The 23114-nt window shown below is 46.6% G+C and overlaps 1 protein-coding gene across 1 annotated transcript in view; it reads right to left on the bottom strand.

The window, feature by feature from the left end:
• The window catches only part of zswim5 (zinc finger, SWIM-type containing 5), a 61486-nt gene that overhangs the window by 16412 nt on the left and 21960 nt on the right, over positions 1-23114 (bottom strand). Inside the window, exons 2-3 of the mRNA XM_076080010.1 lie at positions 1361-1548; positions 1074-1242 (exon numbers count right to left, since the gene is read on the bottom strand). Coding sequence (XP_075936125.1) covers positions 1074-1242; positions 1361-1548 — 357 coding nt within the window. The remainder of the gene's footprint in view (positions 1-1073; positions 1243-1360; positions 1549-23114) is intronic.

The raw sequence follows: 23114 nt of genomic DNA on the forward strand, positions 1-23114 counted from the left end.
TGCACCTACTCGACACTTGAGAAAAGCGGCTCGTTTTATGCTAATCGCACACTGAGGGGGTATAAGGCCGGCGGTATTTGTGTCTTCTTGTCGGCATGGTGGGTGCGTGTGTGTCTGAGCAATACAACGGGGAAACGTAGATATGCTCAGAGCGGGGAGGCTGCTTTGATCTAGCAGGAAGCGAGCTGAGGAAAGCCCAGAGATGTGTTTCCAACTTGGCTGGGAGTACGCAACGGCAAACAGCAACATTCCTCCATCAAAGAAAGCCTCGCTCCTGGATTGACTGAACTCCAACCCCCATGATCCCCCTTGTCAAACACAGACGGGAAACGCAGCGCCGGGGCTTCCTGGACAGGAGTGCTGGGGAATGTCAACATTTAGCGAGGCGGATGAAATGGTGAAACAGAAAAAAAAAAGACTTTTGTTTGGAGAGAGGATGTGTCTAGTTTGTCGTTTTCCCAGATGCAGTCTGCTGTGGTTCTCCTATTCTTTTTCATCTCTCCGGTCCTTTCATCTTTCCTCTCCTTTCAGTCTCCCCGAGTGCCATTCCTCCCTTCTCTTCCTCTCAGTGTCCCTTTCCTTCTCCACACATCTCTCTCAACCTTCTCCTGCATCCATTTCATCATTCATCTCTTTCTTTTTTTTTTTTTTTACTCCTCCCTTCTTTCATCAACACACTCCTGCCACTGGAAGGAGGCAGTCACTGAAGAGAGTGGGAACTAAGAAATCAAACGAGCCATTTGAAGCCCGCCTTGCTGCTTCGCTGGAGTAATCAGGGTTCGGCCTGTAGGCTGGCACGCGCCATACTTTAAGTCTGGATGCTTTTAAGTCTGGCCTGTCGCTGTGAAGATATCGCTGCGAAAAGATGGACAGCAGCTCGGCAAAGCTGCCTTTTCAACAATTAAGAGAAGCGCTGTGCTTCTCCTATTTACTGCCGTGCATTTATGACATTAAAAATCAGTTCTAGGTGGGATTCGGGGGGTAAGTGAGACGTGAAAGTTGTTTTTTAAAATCACACAATCGTGCCACTTTTCACTTCATAGTCGAACTTGAACTGAAGTTTGTCCTCTCACCGTGGACCTGGTTGATCTCAGAGTTGGAGGAGAGGATCTCGTCGGCCAGTTTCTGGGCTGTGGGCAGCACCTCGGTGTGGTGGGCTGTGATCAGGTACTGGACCAGCTTCTGCAGCTGATCCCGGTTCATCTGGAACAGCGTCTCCGAGATGGGCAACCGCAGCTTCACCTGTATCAGACACACGTAAGTTGATCTATGAGCTTTTTACAGAAGAGCGAGTCGCTGACTCATGGTCATTGACTTCTCACAGACGCCGACGTGTGTTTGGTGGCGATGCGGTTATTACCTGCTCAGGCTTGCGTATGCGGTACAGAGAGAGCGCCACCACGTGGGCGCAGTAGAAGATGTCCCTGTTCCCGCAACCGCAGGTGACGGAGGTGATCTTGCATCGGTCGAAGCTGATGGCCACCTTGTGGGTGACCTCGGGTTCTGACGACGTGGCGGGTTCAGTGACTGTGCCACTGAGGTGAAACCCTGCAGAGACACGGAGGAAGAAGAGAGAAGTGAGTTTCATTACACACAGTGACAGAAAGAAAAGCCACATAAAAACAAGTGTTCTGACTGACATTTTAATGCCTGCCCGACGATGAACCAGGTGAACATCAGAGGTTTCTATTGCTTTTAAAACCGAGTTTCCAAAAGCTCACATTAGACAGCCACCATGATCCACACATGCACTTGATATTGTTTCCCCGGGTTTCTCTAAAGTTAAGGTGTTAGCTTTGTGTTAGCTTCCACCCGGATCTTGTGTGCAGACTGCCGAGGAGAGAAGGAGCATCTGTGGTAATGTGAGCCTCTACAAACATACAGAAGGAACCTTTGGTACTAAACACACGCATCTTAATGAGACTCCGCGCCATCTGATACTCTCCCTGCCCCTCTCTCCTTGTGTCTCTACGCATTTGTATGTGTGCAGTGAAAAGGGGGTTGCTAGGGTGTGATCATTTCCTGCCCACACACACACACACACACACACACACGCACACACACAGGGTAGGATAGTAAGGGTAGTAGCCTGTAGAGATGAAATCTGCTTTGCATAGTTAATCTTCAGGGCCCGTGCACACTAAGCTAACCGCTGGCCGTTGGCAGCTGTCGGGCTATTGTTGAGACTCTGGGGGCAGCCATCTCTTGTACCTTCAGTGGTACGTCAGGCATCGTTGGCTCTAGCTGGCCATTACACGCAGCCGTTTGGGCCGATTCGGCATGTTAAATTAGCTTGATGGACTTTGAACATTGACTACTGGCTCGTTATTTCCTCTAATGCGTGAGCATGTCGGGCCATCAGCAGACTGACAGCTGTAGTCTGGCCACATGAAGGCCACATGAAGCATTTGATGAATGGGAGGAATACAAAAATACTCAATCGTGGAGTACCTCACGGATCCTGGGTGAGATCCTGGGACCACTTAGGCACTAGTGCCAAAAATGTCAGAGTTATCTTTCATCTTAATCATACTTGATCATCATATCAACAAAGCCGTACAGTCCTGTTTGACTCATTTCGGTTTTAATTTAATTCACCTAAACTTTTACTGAATAAATGAAAGCATGGAGGACAAATGAAGCCCTCTCACCGCACTGCAATCAACTGCAGGGATTCTGTACAGTAACATACAGACACTAAATGAAACAACGCGACGAGAAAAGGAGAACTGAATATACGAAAAGGTAACGGTGCAACAAAAACAAAGGTAAAAAAAGGCTCCGGAGGATAAAGGGGACTAGATAGGAGACATGTGAGAGGAGAACAGAGCATAGAGGAGGGGAGAGTGTATCTGCTCTGTCCCGTCTTCTCACCGTGACAGGTCAATTATTTATGAGGTGAGGGGTGTGTATGTGTGTGTGTGTGTGTGTGTGTGTGTGTGTGTGTGTGTACACATTGGATTACTGTATCTCACCAAACCATAGCAACCCCACCGGTGCTTTCAAAGTAGAGAAGAGAGGAGAGAGAGAGAGAGAGAGAGACATGAAGGGAGGGTGAGCAAGCTAACTGGAAGGCAATGATATGGGCTATTCTGGGCATGGGTTGAAAAAAAAAGTACATGTCTAGAGCTCAAACTAACATACACCAATGCACAGACACACACACAATTAAATTCTGGGGTATGGGCCAGCATGGTAGAAGCAGCTTAATAAGAGATTGTTAAGCCATCTCCCTGGCAAAATCCCACATGAGGCTTTTGCACACACACACACACACACACACACACACACACACACACACACACACACACACACACACACACACACACACACACACACACACACACACACACACACACACACACACACACACACACACACACACACACACACACACACACACACACACACACACACACACACACACACAGAGAGATCCTATCAACCGCACACTGCTCTCCCTGTGACAATGGAAGACCAAGAGCCACCGGGGAATAAGGGCGGAAACCGACGACCACATGAAGGGTTGAAAAGGACTGATGCAACAGCTGATTGCCGGCCAAAGTACGTTCTGAACCAAGACCGAGCTCAACACTTCCCACCGGCATAACAGCACCCCCGCTGTTCAGCCCGACACCTCAACTCCACTGGTATGACATCTTTGCTCTCCATCCTTAGAAATTGGAATTTTGTACACCTCACTGTACGGAGCTCATTGGGATTATTTGTGTTAGTGAACACACTGAATTTTGACGAAGAAATTGCATTGACAATCTTGCCAGTATAGCAGTGCAGTGAAAGGGCTTCATTTGTCCTCTATGCTTTCATTTATTTAGTAAAGGTTTAGGTGAATTCAATTTAGGTTCGCATTAAAAAAAAAAAAAAGATTAAAAATGAATGATAACGATAATGGAGGTTACACGAACAGGATTATTGCTCCTTGACTTTCTTTTTCATCGAGTACGAGCAAGTTCTTAGATATCCAACATTTGATTTCAGTCAGACAGCTGCTGGTTCTTTGCTGGAATTTACAGATAGGCTTACATTAAGTGTCATTAGCATTGCGGTGTGGCCCCAGGATAGAGCCAAGAGGAACTCCAAGTTTAAGTCGTTTTTATCTCTCCATTCATCAGATCTGTATCTAGACCTTAAGCCCTTTAAAAAGGCCACAATGGCTTGTTGTCCTGGACCTACTGGATTCTGTTCATATCTTTCTGGTACCTGTAGTAACACACCCATGCCAAAGCAGCCCCCCTGCGTTTTTTGTAATGCAGCGTCATTTTTGGTTGGCACGTAGCAAAACCATCTGAACTACCCACCATCAGAGTGACAGACCCAAGCGCCGACTTCCCCAGTAACCATCAGAGCCACATGTTAACCACCAAGTGACCTACTGACTGACGGACTTACAAACTGGACCAGCTGACATACCTACACATCAACACACCGACCTAGCACCTCGGACCGACCAATCGATTTCCAAAAAGGACGTGATGGACCAACCCAAACGGTCCACTGAGCCAAACCTGGCATCTGACCATGACAGGATGGTTGAGAGAGAAAACAGACGGCAGAGAGAGGGAGAGAGAAGCCGATGCATCTGCCAGTGAAGGACATGAAGAGTCCTTTGAAATTGTTAAAAATCTCTCCCCCCCCTCTGAGTCCGCCTGTCAAACCAATCGTTGTGTAACGCAGCGTGCGGTAATATCAGAAATGTCAGGAGAGAAGAAAAGCCTTTCCATTCCTTCCCTCTGTCTTCATAATGGATATACCTGGAGAGCCAATTTTCACTAACCACAGCTCCAAATTTGATCTTCCAGTGCTGAAATCATCACAGCGGAGAGCAAAATGATCAGGCGGAAAATGGAGGGAGTGCATTTCTTAAACGCGTCAGGGGAACATTTGAGAGCCGTCTTCCCTCCGAGCTGTCCAAATAATGTCTCGCCAGTCGTCAGTCATCGGTGCACTTGTCCCCAGAAATCCATCTCAAGATAAGCGTAGAAGTTTTGATATACCAGATGATAATAAAGAATTTCCCACAGCTGGGGGTGCTACTCTGTCTTTCTGCCTCGACTTTGGACCTAGTAACCCCCCCCCCCCCCCCCCCCTCCTTCTGTTAGGTTAAAGCCTATTGTTGCTCAGACCACAGGCATGAATGTGATGGTGACACCACTGCTCTTTTCACTTTCAATCAAGCCGAAAATGGCTCAGACACAGTTAGTTCGTCTGTCTGCCCCTGCCCCCCTCCCTCCCTCCCTCCCTCCCTCCCCTCCCTCTATCTGTTTCTAGTTTCACACGTAAAACACAGCTGGGTTTAATTATCCGGAAGTTAGTGTTTTTTGGCATTTATACCTCTGTTAAGTATTTTCCCCACACAACATGGTCATTCCTAAAAATGTAGGTAAAACTTATGCGAGACTTGTCAGATTAGGAGACTAGGCATTGTGGGGCGTTGCGTATAACAACGCCTTCAGAGTCTCGTGTGATTGGCTCGTTCGTTCATTTGGGGAAATACACTTTTTTGCTTTCTGGCTAAGAATGAGAAGATCGATTCGATACCACTCTCATATCCGTCTGTAAATATAGAGCTATATATACCAGCAGCCACTGTCAGCGCCTTCACAATAACAATATTCAATACGGAGAGAGGAACCTAGAACAGAGACTTGAGGTACTCCGCAGATAATTACATTTCTTTCTTTCTCCCTTTCCCCAAACTTGAATCTAGTCCCAAAGGCTGTACCCCTTCTTTTTCTTCATACAGAGTCCTTCTGTCTGTGGAAGTGTGTGTGTGTGTGTGTAAAGGCTGAGGGAGACATTGTGTCTTCAGCAGATGGGGATGCAATGACACTTGATAAAAAGATGCTGCATCAGACAGTCTGCAGGCGCATAAACACACACACACACACACACACACACACGTAAACAAAGTGAAGAAACAACCTTTTCAGAGCCCGCCTGCTTTGTTCTTAATGCCACAGCGACAAAGCGACACAAACCAGTCAGTGATATTCACAGTAGATATCTGTAATCTCTCTCTTTTTGTCTCAGACACACTTTGTGCTGGTCTATAGCAGGCTATTGGTCTGATTTGGAAAAAGCGATGAATTTCGAACAAAGGTGAATTAGGAGTGCGATGTGTGTGAACTGGGAGCGTTGCCAAGTACAATGATCTGGTCTAATCCTTGGGGGAAATCACACGGCCCTGTTTGTGGGTCATGTCTTTTTGTCTGTTCTGATGCAGGTATGCATGCTTGCCCTGAAAACACACACACACACACACACACACACACACACACACACACACACAGACATCTGTCATGCTGAAGAAAGTGCGTATGTGCATGTCGTTTGTGGTTATGAGCGACGGCACTGTCATTGTGTGTGCACAGTCGTATAGAGCTGCTAAAAACCTCATTCTGATTCAGTTTAGTGAAGACGTAAACTACGTGAACCACAGCGGCTCCCCTCTTGCAAACATTTAAGAATTAAATCTGGACTATTTTCCATCTCAATCAAAATATACGGTGAAGCCTGTGAGTTGGACTTGGCAATGTGCGACGTCTATTTATGGATCGGAAAGCATGAGAAATCAGTTGTTTCTATTTGTGTGAGAAAACCACAAAAAGTGTGAGGAGACAATAAGAAGGAGAGAAAAGACGACTGGAGAGACCACCATTGTACATCTCTCTATTGTAATTAAAGGGCCCCCCTCCGATGTATATATATATACACACACACACACACTGCCTCCCTTCCTCCCTGTTGTACGCCATCTGTCACTCGGTGGCAACTCCGCCCACACAATCCAATCAGCCAATCAGGAGGCAGAGAGCTCCCCATGCTCATAGGCCATTAACCCCTAATCAGCTGGGGAGATGGAGCCGGGAAGCGAGCCAAAGTGTGCACGCGCACACACACACACACACACACACACACATGCGTAAACCATCGTGTTATTCAACCAAAGCTTCACCACAGGCCTCGGCAGACAGACAGTTAAACCTTACAGTGGATTTTAAAGTTGAGGAAGAGATTTATTTTTATTCCATTCATCGACTTGACCCACAGCGCTGCACCTACACCACACACACTTTGCCAAACGCCACTCCTTCATAGTGCCAACCACACGGGGCTGTGTGGCACAGCGGTAAAGATGGGTTGGCAAATTATAAGAAAAAACCGACACCGCAAGCCTTGAGTACATTTCTTTTAATCTCTTAATCCAAAAGATGTTCCCTCCGAAAATTTGTAAAGAACAGGTTGCTCCAAACATCTCCGGAGTGTTACATTTTGGTAACTGTGACATTTATACCCATCGAACAAACTCAATGACCCCACGTAAGGAATCATCTGCATTCATCATGCTTCTCCTCTCATTTATTAAAGCTCTCTGTCTCTGCACAGGTTCGTTTGCTCGCTACAAACACTCACCTCCTCGACGTGTACAACCCAAAAACTACAGTGTGTGGGGGGCACAATCTGGAGTGGCAGTATGAAACCAGAACAAGCATATTTTGCTGTGAAAAAACGAATAAAAAGGAGGACGAAAAGATCTAAATAACGATGCAGATTTGTAAAAGGCCTGAATTTGTGCCTTGTTAGGTCTGTCTGCAATACGACAAGCAAACTACTTTTAAAATGCATGTTTTCTGAATAAAGTCCGGGTCGATCAATGCTAGGCTATGCCTGGCGCAAATTTGCTTCTTTGTAAATAATTGCGCTACGCGGAAAGTTGGCTCTGTGTTTACCCCATTAGGTTTCAAAGATCGTATTTTCTGAGCACTGTTTTTTAACCAGGTCAAATGGTCCTTCCACTTTTTGTTTCCCTGGCTCAGTTATGTTCAAATCCCCCCCCCCCTACAGCTTAAACCCTATGCACGTTATACTATAGTAACATATGCTCCTAAAACTTGCATGCAAGACAGTTTTCATGAATTTGCTCATTGATATCTCCACAGTGGCTGAATGGATTTCCACCATCCATCAACTGCATTTGAAATGTCTATCTCCCTTTGTTGTTTTGCATGTTGAACTCTTACAATGAGGACCCTTTGAACAAAAGAGATGACCCCCACAGGAACAACAAATAATATTCTTTCGACGTCATGTCCCCCGGCTCGTCCTCCTCAGACGCCGACTGTCTCTGAACACTTCTCTGCTCGCTCGGTCTACACCAATGACAAATGATCAAGAAACTCTGTCTTCAGCCAAAACACATCCAGTAGAGGAGGGAGGGAGGAAGGGAGGGAGGGAGGGAGGGGGGGGGGGGGGGGGGGGGCTACACAAACACTACCACCCGTTCCCCTCAAATCTCAGTGCCCCCTTTTTTTCCAGCAGTAGCCCAGTGCAGGATTCATCCTCCTCCAGCAGCCATCACATCCCTCCCAGCCCGCGGCCCTTCCCATCTCCCATCTGTTCTGACAGCTTCAAGGTTTAAAGCCCCCCCCCCCCCCCCGGTCTCATTCACACACACAGACACCCACATGGCCCCTGTATTCAATCAGCCATCTATCGCTGCACAACAGACGTGCATATGCGTGCGCACACACACTGACTTCACCGAATCTTCTCCTCCCCTCTGCCGATCCATCAATCATTCATCCTTCTATCCCCCCCTCCCTCCCTCCGCGGTGTTTGCTGATGCGATAACAGCTGATTGATTCATTTGTGATTTCACAGCAGCTCACACACACACACACACACACACACACACACACACACACACACACACACACACACACACACACACACACACACACACACACACACACACACACACACACACACACACACACACACACACACACACACACACACACACACCGCCGGGACTCATTTGTCATGATTACATTGAATTGATTCCCTGATTTGCTCCATTCTGTTGCGATGGGGGGAGGAGAGGCCCGGAAGACAGGGAGGGGGGGGGGGGGGGGGGGGTGGGGGGGGGGGGAGAGATGGGAGAGACAGGTTTAATCAAGTCCTCTTTCAGCTGCTGTGTCACTGTAAAAACATCGAGAAAAAGGGGGAAAAACTGCAGCGCTGATGGAGCTGACGCGGGCGGAAATCTGAAGAAAAAAAAGGCTGACGTGTCACCTCAGAGGTTCCCAACCTGATTGGGAAAACAAAAACAGAAATAAATAAAAGAAGAATGGAGGAAGTGGTGAGAGGCTATTCAGAGGGAGGGAAGGCAACACTTGACGTTTAACCAGATTACCCAGGAGGGAAGATCGTGTTTGGCCGAATGCCCGTCAAAGATCGATCAAAATCATCAGAATGAGGAAGAACACGTCAGAGATTGTACGTCCTGTTTTTGACACAAACACACACACACACACGCACACGCACACACACATCTGGCTTGAGATAAAAGCTGTAGCCTCTGACCATTACATTACATTACAGTCATTTAGCAGACGCTTTTATCCAAAGCGACTTACAATAAGTGTATTCAACATCGGTTTTCGAGGGAACAACTAGTCACCAGAAGTAATAAGTGCATGTCCTTTCCTCAAACAAGCATCTAAGAGCATATACCAGAGCCAACGTACAGTGCAGAAACAAACGAATGCCACAAACTAATATAAAAACAATAAGTGCAATAAGCTAGTATGAATACAACAGATGCTAAGTAAGTGCTAAGCGGAAGACCAGTAGCGAGGGAGGGAGGAAGGGAGGGAGGGGTCGGTGGCATCCTTTAGCTTGACGGCATCTGAAATCCAATCAAGAACCTCGACCGACTAATCTGAAAGCAAGCTACACGACCTGAAAGCCAAAGCGGTTCAGTTCAAGACTCGCGAACGTTCAGCTGCTAATGGAGAGCCGCTCGGTCGATTCACGCCATTGTGAGCGTGAGAACGAAGGTTACTCGACGAGGAGGAGAAAGTCTCAAATGCTGCTTTGAGTTCGGCAGCAGCAGCACACAAACAGGAGAGATACATGATGTGATACAAAGCTGAAGCAGTGTTGAGGGGCCTTTGTGTGTGTGTGTGTGTGTGTGTGTGTGTGTGTGTGTGTGTGTGTGTTGTACACTAGATTAGAGACAAGAAGGCCGCGTTTATTCTTTGTGTTGTTTTTTTTGTCCGACCACATACAAAGAGGGGCTTCTATTGTTTATTAATTGTCTATTCATTTATAGGAACTACAAGGTGTGTATCCGCCGTTTTACAGCCACTCCATGCACATGTGCGGACAAAGCTGAGCTCTGATCTGGTGCATCCGATCACAAAAGTTGAATTGAAACCTCAAGTGCCATCCCGGCCATAGTTGTGTCCTCTCTTTCTCTTTGGTTCTCTACTCTGCCTCTCCTCTCTGGCTGAGACAGACATGTCATGACAGTTGGTTGGCACAGCAGTTACCATCAACGTGATGTTACCATAGCAAAAGGCACAATGCCCAGACTCGTGCACTTACAGCAAAGCTGAACATTTGTCGGCAGCATTATGGCGCATTCTGTTTCTCCTTTTCCGGCGGATATTTTTTTTTATTAAACTGAGATATTTTGTAAAACTTCAATGGAGATTCATTGCACCGTTCCCGTCAGAGCTAGAAGCAGAACCGGGACTACAAGTGGGACAAGTGCTGAAGACAATGTGACAAATGACCCCCCCCCCCCCCCCCCCTAAATGTCAGTGTATCACTACTACTCCTCCTAGCTGGAGAGGAAACCTGGAACACATGTGTCACACACAAAAGCAGACGACAGCTGTAAAAAAAAAAAAAAACTACCTCAGTGGATTTACCCTCCAATGTGCCAGCTTACCAAAATCATGCACACACATTTACGCATTTGTTCCCCACTTAGCGTAACCACCCATACACGTGAAAACACACAGCACATGATATCTGCTACATGCATGCATCCTTCCCTGCAGCAAGCCATTCATCGTGAGCGTCTATTCCGCTTATCTCCGCGCCTCAATGTAGGAGGACGTGAGCGTCCGTACGCATCGGCGGAGAGCAACGCATGCAGTGTTAATGTGGTTATGCACACACACATGCACATTCACACGGATTTCCTGCCCGTTGTCCCCGTCTCTCTCTCTCTCTCTCTCTCCCGCCGCTGCTCTTTTGTCTCTTCTCGCTCCATCTCTCTCGCACTTTGCCCTTTTCCTAAACCAGCCGTGGCCTCGGCCGTGGGTTTTGTTTAATATGGCGGTACGCAAAGGGGAAAAAAGCAACAACCATCTGCCGCATGCATGCAGCCGCCGTCTTAGGGACAACAAGGGCTGGCATCACAATGCCCCTTTGGTTAGTGTGTGTGTGTGTGTGTGTGTGTGTGCGTGTGTGCGTGTTTGTGTCTTCAAGCACAAGTCTGCAGGGCAAGATAAGTATGCGTTTAAGAGGCTTATATTGCGTTTCAGGAACTGAAGGAGACAAAATGGCTCCATTCTGAGTTGGCGTGCACAACACAAGGAACGGCGAGGTGGCGAGAGAAACATAAAGGACAGAAAGCGGCCCGCTCTGATGCTGTTTGTGTACCCACACACACACACAGAGGAAGGAGGCAACAAAGCTGAGCATTTGTAGTTTGCGCACAAACACAAAATCGGGCACAAAAGCCGAACATTTGAAATACAAATCCAGCTTTATTAATCAGCGGCTTGTTTACTGTACGGATGGAAGCAAATGTCTGATGAAAGCAGCCAAATCGATGTCTGAAGACGGAACAGAAGGAACTTCAGAGACTCTCTGGTGATGAGTGATTATTGACCTGGCACTCTCGAGGAGCCTCTGAAGGCAGACATGCCACGCAGACATGCCACACACACACACACACACACACACACACACACACACACACACACACACACACACACACACACACACACACACACACACACACACACACACACACACACACACACACACACACACACACACACACACACACACACACACACACACACACACACACACACACACACACAGCCAAAAATACACATAATTAAGCAGCTTTTTGATGTCTTGCAGCGACTGAAAGTGGCCTTTCGGTACAGTGTGTCGACAATATTTCACGGTGTGCTTCGGCTTTTACTTCCGGCAAACAGAGCTGCAAAAACACTTTGACTTGCCACTCATTTAACAGACAATAACCTCAGTTAATTTTAGAAGCACCGTTTGGATTCTCAGCGCACACAGGGACATGTTTAGTCCATGCTGGCGATGCACTTCACTGCAACGTAAACCCTTAACTTAACGTGTTTTGGTTTCACTTCCGCAAAGATATTTCCTTCTTTCTGGGGAAATGTTTCCGCTAATGCAAAGGTCATGACATTTGTATTTTTTTGTTAGTTGGAACCGTCCACATGTCTTGAGTTTAGAAACCTTTCCACCACCACCACCACCCCTGATTAGCCTCCACCCCCACGGAGCTGATCACCGCTGGCCCTGCGCAATCACGCATGAAACATGAATAATGAAATATAATGAAAACAGCTTGCGAGCCGATGTGCAAGCTGACGATGCGCACATGCCCCCTTCTCCCTCTCACGAGCACGCACAATAGCTCGGCAAGGGAGGAAAACTCTCATTTATCCATTAGCTGAAAAGCACACACACACACACACACACACACACACACACACACACACACACACACACACACACACACACACACACACACACACACACACACACACACACACACACACACACACACACACACACACACACACACACACACACAGAGGTGGGGACTTCTGGTTGACTTCATCAAGCTCTCATCAAGCCAAGCCACCATATGGGGATGGGGCCCAAAACAGAGGGGATTGTACTGTGTGTGTGTGTATTACAGACCCCTTCCCCTTCCCCAAATGCAACACCAACACAAAGGAAGCATGCATCACCAAATCAGCTTTGTCTTGCATGCATTATGACGCTACTGCTGCCCCATTAAGAAGACCCCCCCCCCCCAACCTCCCAACACACACACCCTGAAGGTGTGCTGAGCTCAAAGCAGCTGAAGTGAAGCAATGAAGAGGGCCAGACACTCTGATTACTACCTCCTCCTTTTTCCTATCCGCGCTCACTCCCCCCATTGTGTCTTTATTCCAGTGTGTCTAATTTGTAGCTTTGCCTGCCTTCCTCCCCTTCCTCTCTCTCTCTCTCTCTCACCATGTTAAAGCTGGCGAGCCATCGAGGCACCCTGAAAATCCTAAGAATCCCCACTGCCGACGCCCCCCTATATATGTGTGTGTGTGTGTGTGTGTGTGTGTGTGTGTGTGTGTGTGTGGGTGTGTGTGTGCCCTCACAAGGCCAGCTTGCTGACATGGCAGACAGTCCTTCGTCGGGCATACATTGAATTTTAATCTGGGCGTGACCTGCTTTTTCTTGGCTTCGGACCTCGGCTTCCCTCCCCTACTGGCTGCCCCCACAGAGTCAGCCCCTCCTCGCCGAGCACCACCCACCCCGTGACACCCCCCCTCAGACCCTGGGCTGCAGGGCCTCGAGGCTGGGGCCTCGCCTGCCATTGTCAGCCCACAATGGGTGAGAGGCGGCTGGCAGGCAGGCAGGGAGGCAGGCGGGCGATCAACAACCAGGAGGCCTTGCTGAGAAGGCCGAGAGGAGAGGGAGCTACTGGAGTGTGGGGGGGACAAAACACACACGATGAACCCATTAGTGGAAATGAACGATGATGAGATGAGACGTCAAAAGAGAGTGAAGATGTTGTACCGTAAACCGGGCTCGCCGTACAACTGAGTGGAAGGAGCCGGCTGTTTGAGCTTCACTCTCCGATGGAGGCTCATTTATTTATGACCAGTGAGAGCATCTGTCGCTGCAGCCGGACAATGAGCTGAAGGTCGCGTTCAAACCAGCATTTTAAGGGTAAAAAACACAAGTCCAAATTGACACAACTTTCGCTACGGTTTTGTGACGGTTGTGTGTGCAACGTGGACGCTGTGTTCTACGGTTCGTCCTACAGTTGTCACGAGCGATAAAACAAGAGCCGGCATGACAACTGTGAGGAGCTGATCAATCCTGGACAGCGTTTTTGGCGTCTCACAAGCCTTCAAGTTAATTTGTAGTTCTATTCCATCAAATGGAAATAGCAAATATGTCTGCTGCATCATTTAATGCACATTTTCCCACAATGCAGCTTGCCAGATTTGGCATATTTGGAAACTTGGGGATGTCTACTATTCCCGCTGGGAGGGACTCTGGCGAGAAGTGGAGTATGATGTTTTCAGTTCCCTCGTTTATCCAGTTTGAAAATGAGGCGAAACCAGCGATGATGGCGAAGCACATCCGACAACTACCGCATCAACCCAAACTTCTGCTGAGGGTTTAAATGTCAACCGCGGTGACGTGCGGCGCGAGAACACTGCCGACAGGAGTTTGTTTAGCTCAGTCGACGACGTGTTAAGAAGTGACACAGCAGTCACGCTTTAGTGCAACTCTCACTCTGCGATTCAGATTTGAACACATCGGAGCATCTTGTTGTCAAACCACAGCCCACGTTTGAATGGAAAATGATCTAGTACACACACACACACACACACACACACACACACACACACACACACACACACACACACACACACACACACACACACACACACGTAATCATCCAATAATGTCAGCTGTCACACACACACACGTGGTCACACACAGATACACACACAATAGTGGTGATCCAATAATGTCAGCTGTCATGTACATAACCACACACAGGCATGCCAGTGCGTGCGCACACGCAGTGACGAGTCGTGGGAGCAATCATCTGATAATGTCAACTGTCACACAACGACACACAATGCACGCGCACACACAACGCACGCGCACACGGAACAAAGGAGGGGAGGCTGGTAAACAATGCTCCACAATGCTCTCCGGCAGAGACTTGAGTTTACAAAAGAAAAAGGTTTCCAATCGCTAGACACTCATTCAGTCTAACACACACACACACAGTGCTGGGGAGAGGGAGAGAGACCTTTACGACATGCACTAGGGGACACACAATGACAGGCAAAGCATTCTCTCACTTACTCTATTCAGTCATTCAATTGCTCTTTTCTCCCCCCCCCCCCCCCACTGCTCACTCTCTCTGCTGATCTTTAATGCACTTTAATATAAACCTCTCTTTTTTCTGGATGTATTTGTTCTCTCCGTCCTCCACTTTCTTCGTTATGAGTGATCTCAGCCACGTATCAGTGAGCTGGTAATATAGGACAGATAGGAGGGATCGACCTGCACTCGTTGCCCCGGCTCAGTGTGGCACCTCGCACGCACGCACACCGCATCCCATCACAATAGCCTGGATTCACACAGTGCAGGGACGGCTTGAGATTGAACCGACAGTGATGCAAGCCTCCCAATCCCCTCTGTATGGACAGGGCTGGTAACAACAACCCTGGGGCTGAACTTGTGTGTGTGTGTGTGTGTGTGTGTGTGTGTGTGTGTGTGTGTGTGTGTGTGTCTGCGCAGAGTTTTTCATTCAAACACAAAGCTGTACCAAACGATTATCCGATTCGTGTTTTCCCCAAAACCTTTTTTACAAAGGTTAAACAAAGTTGCACAAATATTTCTATATTGAAATGAAAAATGAAAATGCATAATATGAAAAAAAACAAGGTCGCTCGCGGTGACAAACTAATAGTATTTTTATCACCCGACTCTGCGGGTCCTCTCAGTTCTACGAAGCGTTTCAATGTCTTTCAGCTAAATGTTTTGCCAGCAAAATCATTTCCAGCAGGTTTAAGTAAAATTATCTTTCCTCTGAAGATGTAAAAAAATGTGCCAAATTAATGATAATAAAGATACCCTGAAACTACCATTATAGAAGCAGCGAAACTCAAGACATCCAAACAAGTTTTCTCTTTTCTTCAAACTAGCATGAACTTAGTTTGCAGTTGCTCGGTAAAGACATAATACGACTCAGATCCTTAACCTGCTCATTTGACTCCAAACCGGTCACCTTTTAAAGAGCGTTCACGTGTCAAGAGAATGAAGAGTCGGGATTTGTCTGTTGTTCCCCACTTCCTGGTATTTTCCCCCTGGCAATGAAAACGGCTATTGTGAAACGTCACTTAAAGAAAAGCAGCCTGGACCTGCATTCTTTAACGCTTCAGCGATTTCTTTCAGCAAAATCGCTGAAAAACGAGTCTTTCAAACAACTAAGCCATAGCTCAATATTACCTGTGCTTTGCAGAGATTCAATGTACCATCAATGTTCACCAAAGCAACAGTACATGCCTAGTTAACGCTGTACAGTAAATGAGCCGAGAGTTGACGTGAATGAGAAGAAAACATACATTTTAGTGCTTTAAAAAAAACAAAATGATCTGGTTGCTGTGAGACAACTCCTAAAAACTTCAAAGACACAAATGTAAAAGGGTTTACTGCTTGTTGGATCGTCTAACATCATCTGAAACCACATCTCCTCACACTTCTTCTGAGAGTAAACTCTGTCTGCCATTTCTTTGCATCTTTTCCAAGGTTGTGTGTAGACCGGTAACCGGCAATTCGCGAAACTCTGGTGGGATGGTTGATGTTAGGCATTGACCTAGAGTTGTCCTCAGGTAGCCAGGTTTAGCAAGGGTGACCCTGCACGACCCTGTTCCAAAAACCATAATTCTACAATCACGCCAGCTTCAGGGACAGGTGTGCAAAGGTGAGAAAGTATGCCAAGATTTGAACTTCTATCTCAAGCTCTCTTTTTTCATTCTCTACACAAGTACTTTTTGTACATACAAGTAACAAGTGCCCCTCTAGAAATGCCTTTGAGGAGAAACTGTTGTCTCCACGTTCTTAATACATGCTTGATTGCATAAAAGGCTACGATAACACAGTTGGATTTGATTGGACATGGTTTCTATCTGACTTTTCATGGACATTATTTAATTCGCTACTGTTGGTGAATGGAGTCTGATGAGTGTGTATTCAGATCCCAGGGGATAACCTTCATCCATTCAGTCTTTCTGCAATTCAGGCATTGCCATAGTTCTAATGATTGGGCTGCAAAAAAGCAGAAAATCCAGATGTGAATGCAACTTTGGCACCATTAGGCCCCAGCGTCTGATCAGCCATAGCATAAATGTAAGGGTCAAGGAGACATGGGACAAGAAGAATGGTATGACGAAGGAAAAAAGGGGACTAGAAGAATGGTATGACTAAGGACACAAGGGGACTAGAAGAATGGTATGACTAAGGACACAAGGGGACTAGAAGAACGTATGACTAAGGACACAAGGATACTAGAAGAATGGTATGACTAAGGAAACAAGGGGACTAGAAGAATGGTATGACTATGGACACAAGGGGACTAGAAGAACGCATGACTAAGGAAACAAGGTGACTAGAAGAATGGTATGACTAAGGAAACAAGGGGACTAGAAGAACGGTATGACTAAGGACACAAGGAGACTAGAAGAATGGTATGACTAAGGACACAAGAGGACTAGAAGAATGGTATGACTAAGGACACAAGGGGACTAGAAGAACGGTATGACTAAGGAAACAAGGGGACTAGAAGAACGGTATGACTAAGGACACAAGGGGACTAGAAGAACGGTATGACTAAGGAAACAAGGGGACTAGAAAAATGGTATGACTAAGGACACATAACCCTTTTATGCCAGACGGTACATTCACATTGTGCCAGTGTTGAGTACGTGGCAATGTCAATGGAAACTGGAGAATGAGGTTTAATGCCGGCGAGGTTGATTGGACACTTGATAGAAGACAAATTATTCGGCTTCAGATAAAGCTGTTAGAGATGATCGAGAATGCTTTTAATTGCATGGATGTAAATTTAATAGTGTGACACCTTGTTTTTCAAAAACCACTGTGGCAACCAACATCTCACTATACCGACTGGTTTTGCTTTTCTAAAGCCACAGTGAGAATGCAGCACGATTCCTCCTCATCCAATTTTGTCTGTCTCACACTCACTCACTCACACACTCACACACACACACACAGGACAGCCTGATTAATAAGTGTGTCTCTCTCTTGTTTGCGGAAAGTGTCAGAGCAGGGAAGGCCATTTGAAAGGCACTTCAACCCAAATTATGTAGATTTTTTTTTTTTAAAACCAGCTTTGGACACATAAGGCAGCAGGAGGTGGGAAGGGGGGGGGGGGGGGGGGGTTTGGACTGTCTTCATGAATATTCATGAATACAGACACTTTAAAGCATATCCTCTCATGGGTCATCACAGCAGGAGAACCAGCCCATCAACTTCTTTTGAGACATTCTCTTCCTGCTACCGAACCTCAAGTCAGTCAAAGTATCTCTACTGTATAACACAACAGTTAAGATCAACAAACCAGCATTAACAAAGGACCAGTTGCATGTCATTAAATTCCCCTGTCATGTGCAACAAAAACTGATTGCAAGTTATCTGCAAAACAAATCCCACGACTGGCGGGTTTAAGGGCCTGGACACACCGGCATTTCAATGGCAAATTCTTTTTAGGCAAAGTCAATCAATTCCAATGGAGACGCCAAGATCAGTGCACGAATAAACAAATAGATGGAAACACATTTTCTTTGCGTCAAGTTCAACATTGGTGAACAATTACAGTGCTGAACTATGAGGGAACACGAGGAAGCTACAGTTGCTTATTAGCTGTGCCTCACCATTCAACATTATATAACGTCATCTGTTGTACTAGATACAATTATTTGGAGATCATTATGAGAGAGGAGTCGACAGTAAAATTATCTTGAACAAACTGCATGAACTTGTCCTGTTAGCGGCCGAGCTAAAAAGCCTCCTTTCAGCTAGCGAGCTAGCTAGCGCGGATAGCCTTTATCCCCTCTTTGATAACTTGTTTTTTTACAAAATGCCAGCGGGAAGCAAACGGCTAAGTACGGACAGCATAGAAAGCTCAGAGAGCTACTCTGACTGAAAAATGATAGCATGTTCCCAGCTAGGAAGTGAGTTAGCGATTAACTTGCCAGTGACAGCAGCTAGCCCTGTGAGTAGTCCCTACGTCACTAAGCTTGTAGAAGCACATACTTCGAGATGACAGACCTTCGCTGTCTCTTCTTCTGGTGTGAACTGGGCCTCGAGGGTTCTGCGTGCTTCAAACAAACCGGAAATATTTTGAATACTAGTTTTGCAAGGCCTAACTTGAAGGCAGGGCAAAAATAGTATGTACAAATGGGTTTAACGTCCATAGTTTGTGGAAAGTAAAGCTTGTGGAAAAGTAAAGCTTGTGGAAAGTAAAGCTTGCGTAAAGACGCCGTACGCGGCTCTGGTGGCGGCAGCGACCTGTCAATCACAGTAAGCACGTCCTAAAGCATACTCCGCTTTATGGTCCATTTAAGTCCACATAGGACTGTCATTTAGTAAATGAACATCATGCTGTATTGAAGAAGACTTGAAACTAGAGATTGAGACCATACACTTTACAATGTTTACTGAGGTAATAAATCAAGTGAGAAGTAGAGTCATTTTCTCATAGACTTCTATACAATCAGGCTTCTTTTTGCAACCAGAGGAGTCGCCCCCTGCTGGTCAGCAGAGAGAATGCAAGTTTCAGACACTTACGCTTTGTCTTCACTGGGTAGAACCCAGGTTCCGCGTGGACGTAACCCCCTCAATTCTGACATTCAGACGAGCACTTCATTTTAAGCACAGTGGCGCCCTTAAAATTAGCATCAACTTATCTAGAGAAGAAATAGTGCCCTATAAATCTGTTGACTGGTCGTTCTGTGAACATTTCAAGCGCCTGTCTGTATTCCTACAAAGAACACCGTGGCGAGTCACATAATGGGAGGCCAGGCAACAGTAGTCGTGAACAGGATCCGACCACAAAGCCAAGCGGCGCCCCTTCACCTCTTTGATGTAACGACAGAAACGGTCCGACGTCAAACGGTGAATATTAAATCGGTAAGCACACGCAGCAGCATTCGATTTTGAATTTTCTCTACTGCTCTCGGTCGGCCGACTCATGTTTCTAGTTTTGTCCCCACATCAAGGTCACTGCCATGAAAGCCATCACACACACACACACACACACACACACACACACACACACACACACACACACACACACACACACACACACACACACACACACACACACACACACACACACACACACACACACACACACACACACACACACACACACACACACACAACGAGAGAGGCAGTGAAAGGCTCTTAACAACAATGTGTGTCGTGGGCTGAATACAGAGCATAGCACAAAACAAAAGCATGAGCGACAGCCAGCTGGCTTGGCACCACTTGGCACGGGACAAGCCTGCTTGTCCTTGGCATGACAATGAAACGCACACACACACACACACAGACACACACACACACTTTCTCCCTCTCCTCTCAGGTAGAAAAAGAAAAACACAGCCACAGAGAAGCAACGACACTCAAAACAAAGTTCGGTTCATCGGATCCCAGTGAGAAGCGTCGGTGCCGGGCTCCACCACAGAAACACAAGCGGATCTTATTTTCATGTTGGAAACATGAGTGGAGAAAAGAAACACAGAGGAGCTTGAACGGCACTCAGCTGGCGGCTTTGTAGGGGAGCCGTATGAAATATTTGGGGCAGGCTTATACCTTCAAGAGTAGCGCCAGGTAGTACGTTTTTATGGACTCAGAAAAGTGATTGGAACTCGTTCAAGCCTCATGAAGGATAAACACCGCTCAGTGATACAAACCATGGCAAGCCATCATGTGACGGATCCTTGAGTCACGTGGTTCCATATGAAATTGGTTTCAGAAGGTCGACGTGAAACCATTCTTTCATGCAATGCTCATCAGTTGGTAGCGTTTACAGAAACTTGTGTCCACAGCAGTGTGTTCATATTTTTTTTAAAGTAGGCTACTTAACAGCATGGCATGTCAAGACTTGGATCAATGAGACGTCTAGCCCAACTTAACCAGCATACTGTACATCCTGACTTACATATTTCCCGCAACTGCCACCCATTGAGAAGCCAGATACAGCATTATCGAGGGCGTTTGTTCCTGAACAAAAGGACATTGTTTCAGTGTGATCGGCGCCTGATTAAAACTGTTGGCCACACGGATCACACGCCAAGGAGCAATGGACAATCAAGTGTGACTGCACACAAGAGTTTTTCGGATACCAGTGTCGGAAATGCCCCTGATATAGCCTAACACGCTGGATCGGGGAGTTAGTGAGAGTTAGTTAATGTTAGCCGCTAGCGGGCCGGTGGGCAGCGCGGTACAGCTTGGCTTAATAACAGAGCTAACGGAGCTAACGGCTAACGTTAAAGGGAGGTTGCATTGACTGATGCGTTGACGCTCTATTTAGGAACTGTATTTGGGAAAGGCATATTATAATGTTATGTGTTCAAATGCAATCTTCGGAAATTTAGTTTTTGGCATAGGGAATTAAGCTAACTAAGGCTAAAATGAAAGTCAAAGTGCCTGAAAAATATGAACTAATTCTTCCTCCTTCATTCCAAAAGCTGTTAAAAAAACAAGAAGGGGGGAGTTTGACCATAGGTCACACAGCTGGTGCAGAACGGTGAAGAACGGTGCCCGCCCTGTTTTTCACTCAGCCCTAAATACTGTCATTGTCTACATGGCTTACAGAACAGTGGCCATCGTACGGTTCCAGTAAGCAAACATCTCAACGCTTGTCCCAGTGACTCATTCAATGTACTATACACCGCTTAATCATCAGCCGGCATGCTCAGTGTGTAAGAGTTATAGACTGAAGTAGTGAAGCTTACACAGTAACCACGGTGTTGCTAAATCTCCGTTTCACCCTGGTTTGTCCACATCTTTTTACATCTGTAATTAATATGAGTCACTGTAATGGGGGGGTATGGGCGAGCCTGGCCATTCACTAGCCGCCTTTGTGAAACATAGTCTATATCTTAAGGCCGAATGCAGCTTGCCCTGAATCCCCGCCGCCCCACCTTCTAATTCTAAGCTGTTGAGACATTACTGCCAGCAGGAGAATAGAGACATGACTAATGGACCAGGAGTTAAATCTTCACATCCAGTTACAACGTGTCAACTCAAAAAGCATGCGGTGCGGCTTAGCAATGCTGCAGCGGGAAAAAAAGTTTGAAGGATTTGATAGGACGGGGAGGGGGGGTGTCTTGGGGTTTGCTTTTTTTCTGCAGGTTGGGGGGGGACGTGTTGAATGTGTGGGAAGAGATGAAATGAGACTACTGTGTGTACATAAAGGAGAACACAGACGGAGAGAAGGCCGGTCTGAAAATAAACTGGAGATACAAAAAAAAAAAAAAGAAGAGAAAAGCGAGAGTAAGTGAGAAGGAAAGAAAGAGAGCGAGGGCCTCCTTGCTCAGCAGGAGCTGTCTGCCAAGGCAGGAGTCAGGCAAGGGGCGAGTGTGTGGTGTGTGTGTGTGTGTGTGTGTGCACGCAACGTAGGGGAGATAGTGGCCACGTGCCAAATACAATGACCCGCAAAGCTGGCAGGGCACCGGGTGGCTGTGGCTGTGTGTGTGTGTGTGTGTGTGTGGCTGTGTGTGTGTGTGTGTGTGTGTGTGTGTGTGTGTGTGTGTGTGTGTGTGTGTGCGCATAGGAATGTGTGCATGCTTGCATTCCTGGGACACATGCCGCCGGTTTCTAAACAGTAACAGTGAGGGGAAGCAATTGGACTCCGTCTCAACAGAGGGAGGGAGGGAGCGGAGGACAAGAAGGGAGGAGGCGCTGCTGTAAAAAGAGGAGCGACGGAGAGAGAAGCAAATTTAAAAAAATAAAAAGTTAAGTTATGGTAGAGCGGGTCGTTCTCTAATCGCCGGGTTGCTTATGAGGTGTTCTCGGTAAAAAGATACCGAGCCCCAAATTGCTCTTACTGCCATTACTAGGGATGGGTATTTTATCAATACTGCATAATCAATACTCTTATTGGTTCTTTTTGATGATTTCTTTCTTGAGCAGCAATACAAAAAGTTCCAAAAATCTTTAAAATACATTCTCAGCTAAACAATTAGCTAAGTGATTAGCCTTCATTCATTAGCCTATTCTTATTAGCGAGCCCCTTATGGCATCGCTAATGTTACCTGGTTGGATGGCCGCTCGACAAAGACTGACAAAAACTGTGCATTTCTGCTGATTCATATTCTGCGTGTTTGCCAAACTTTTTGGTATAAATTGCTGGTATTACCTCCCTCACTTGTGAGGGTTTTATTGCATTTATGACA

The sequence above is a fragment of the Anarhichas minor genome, unplaced genomic scaffold, assembly GCF_050575085.1.
Source record: "Anarhichas minor isolate MPS153535 unplaced genomic scaffold, ASM5057508v1 ptg000006l, whole genome shotgun sequence".
In the NCBI taxonomy this organism is placed as follows: domain Eukaryota; kingdom Metazoa; phylum Chordata; class Actinopteri; order Perciformes; family Anarhichadidae; genus Anarhichas; species Anarhichas minor.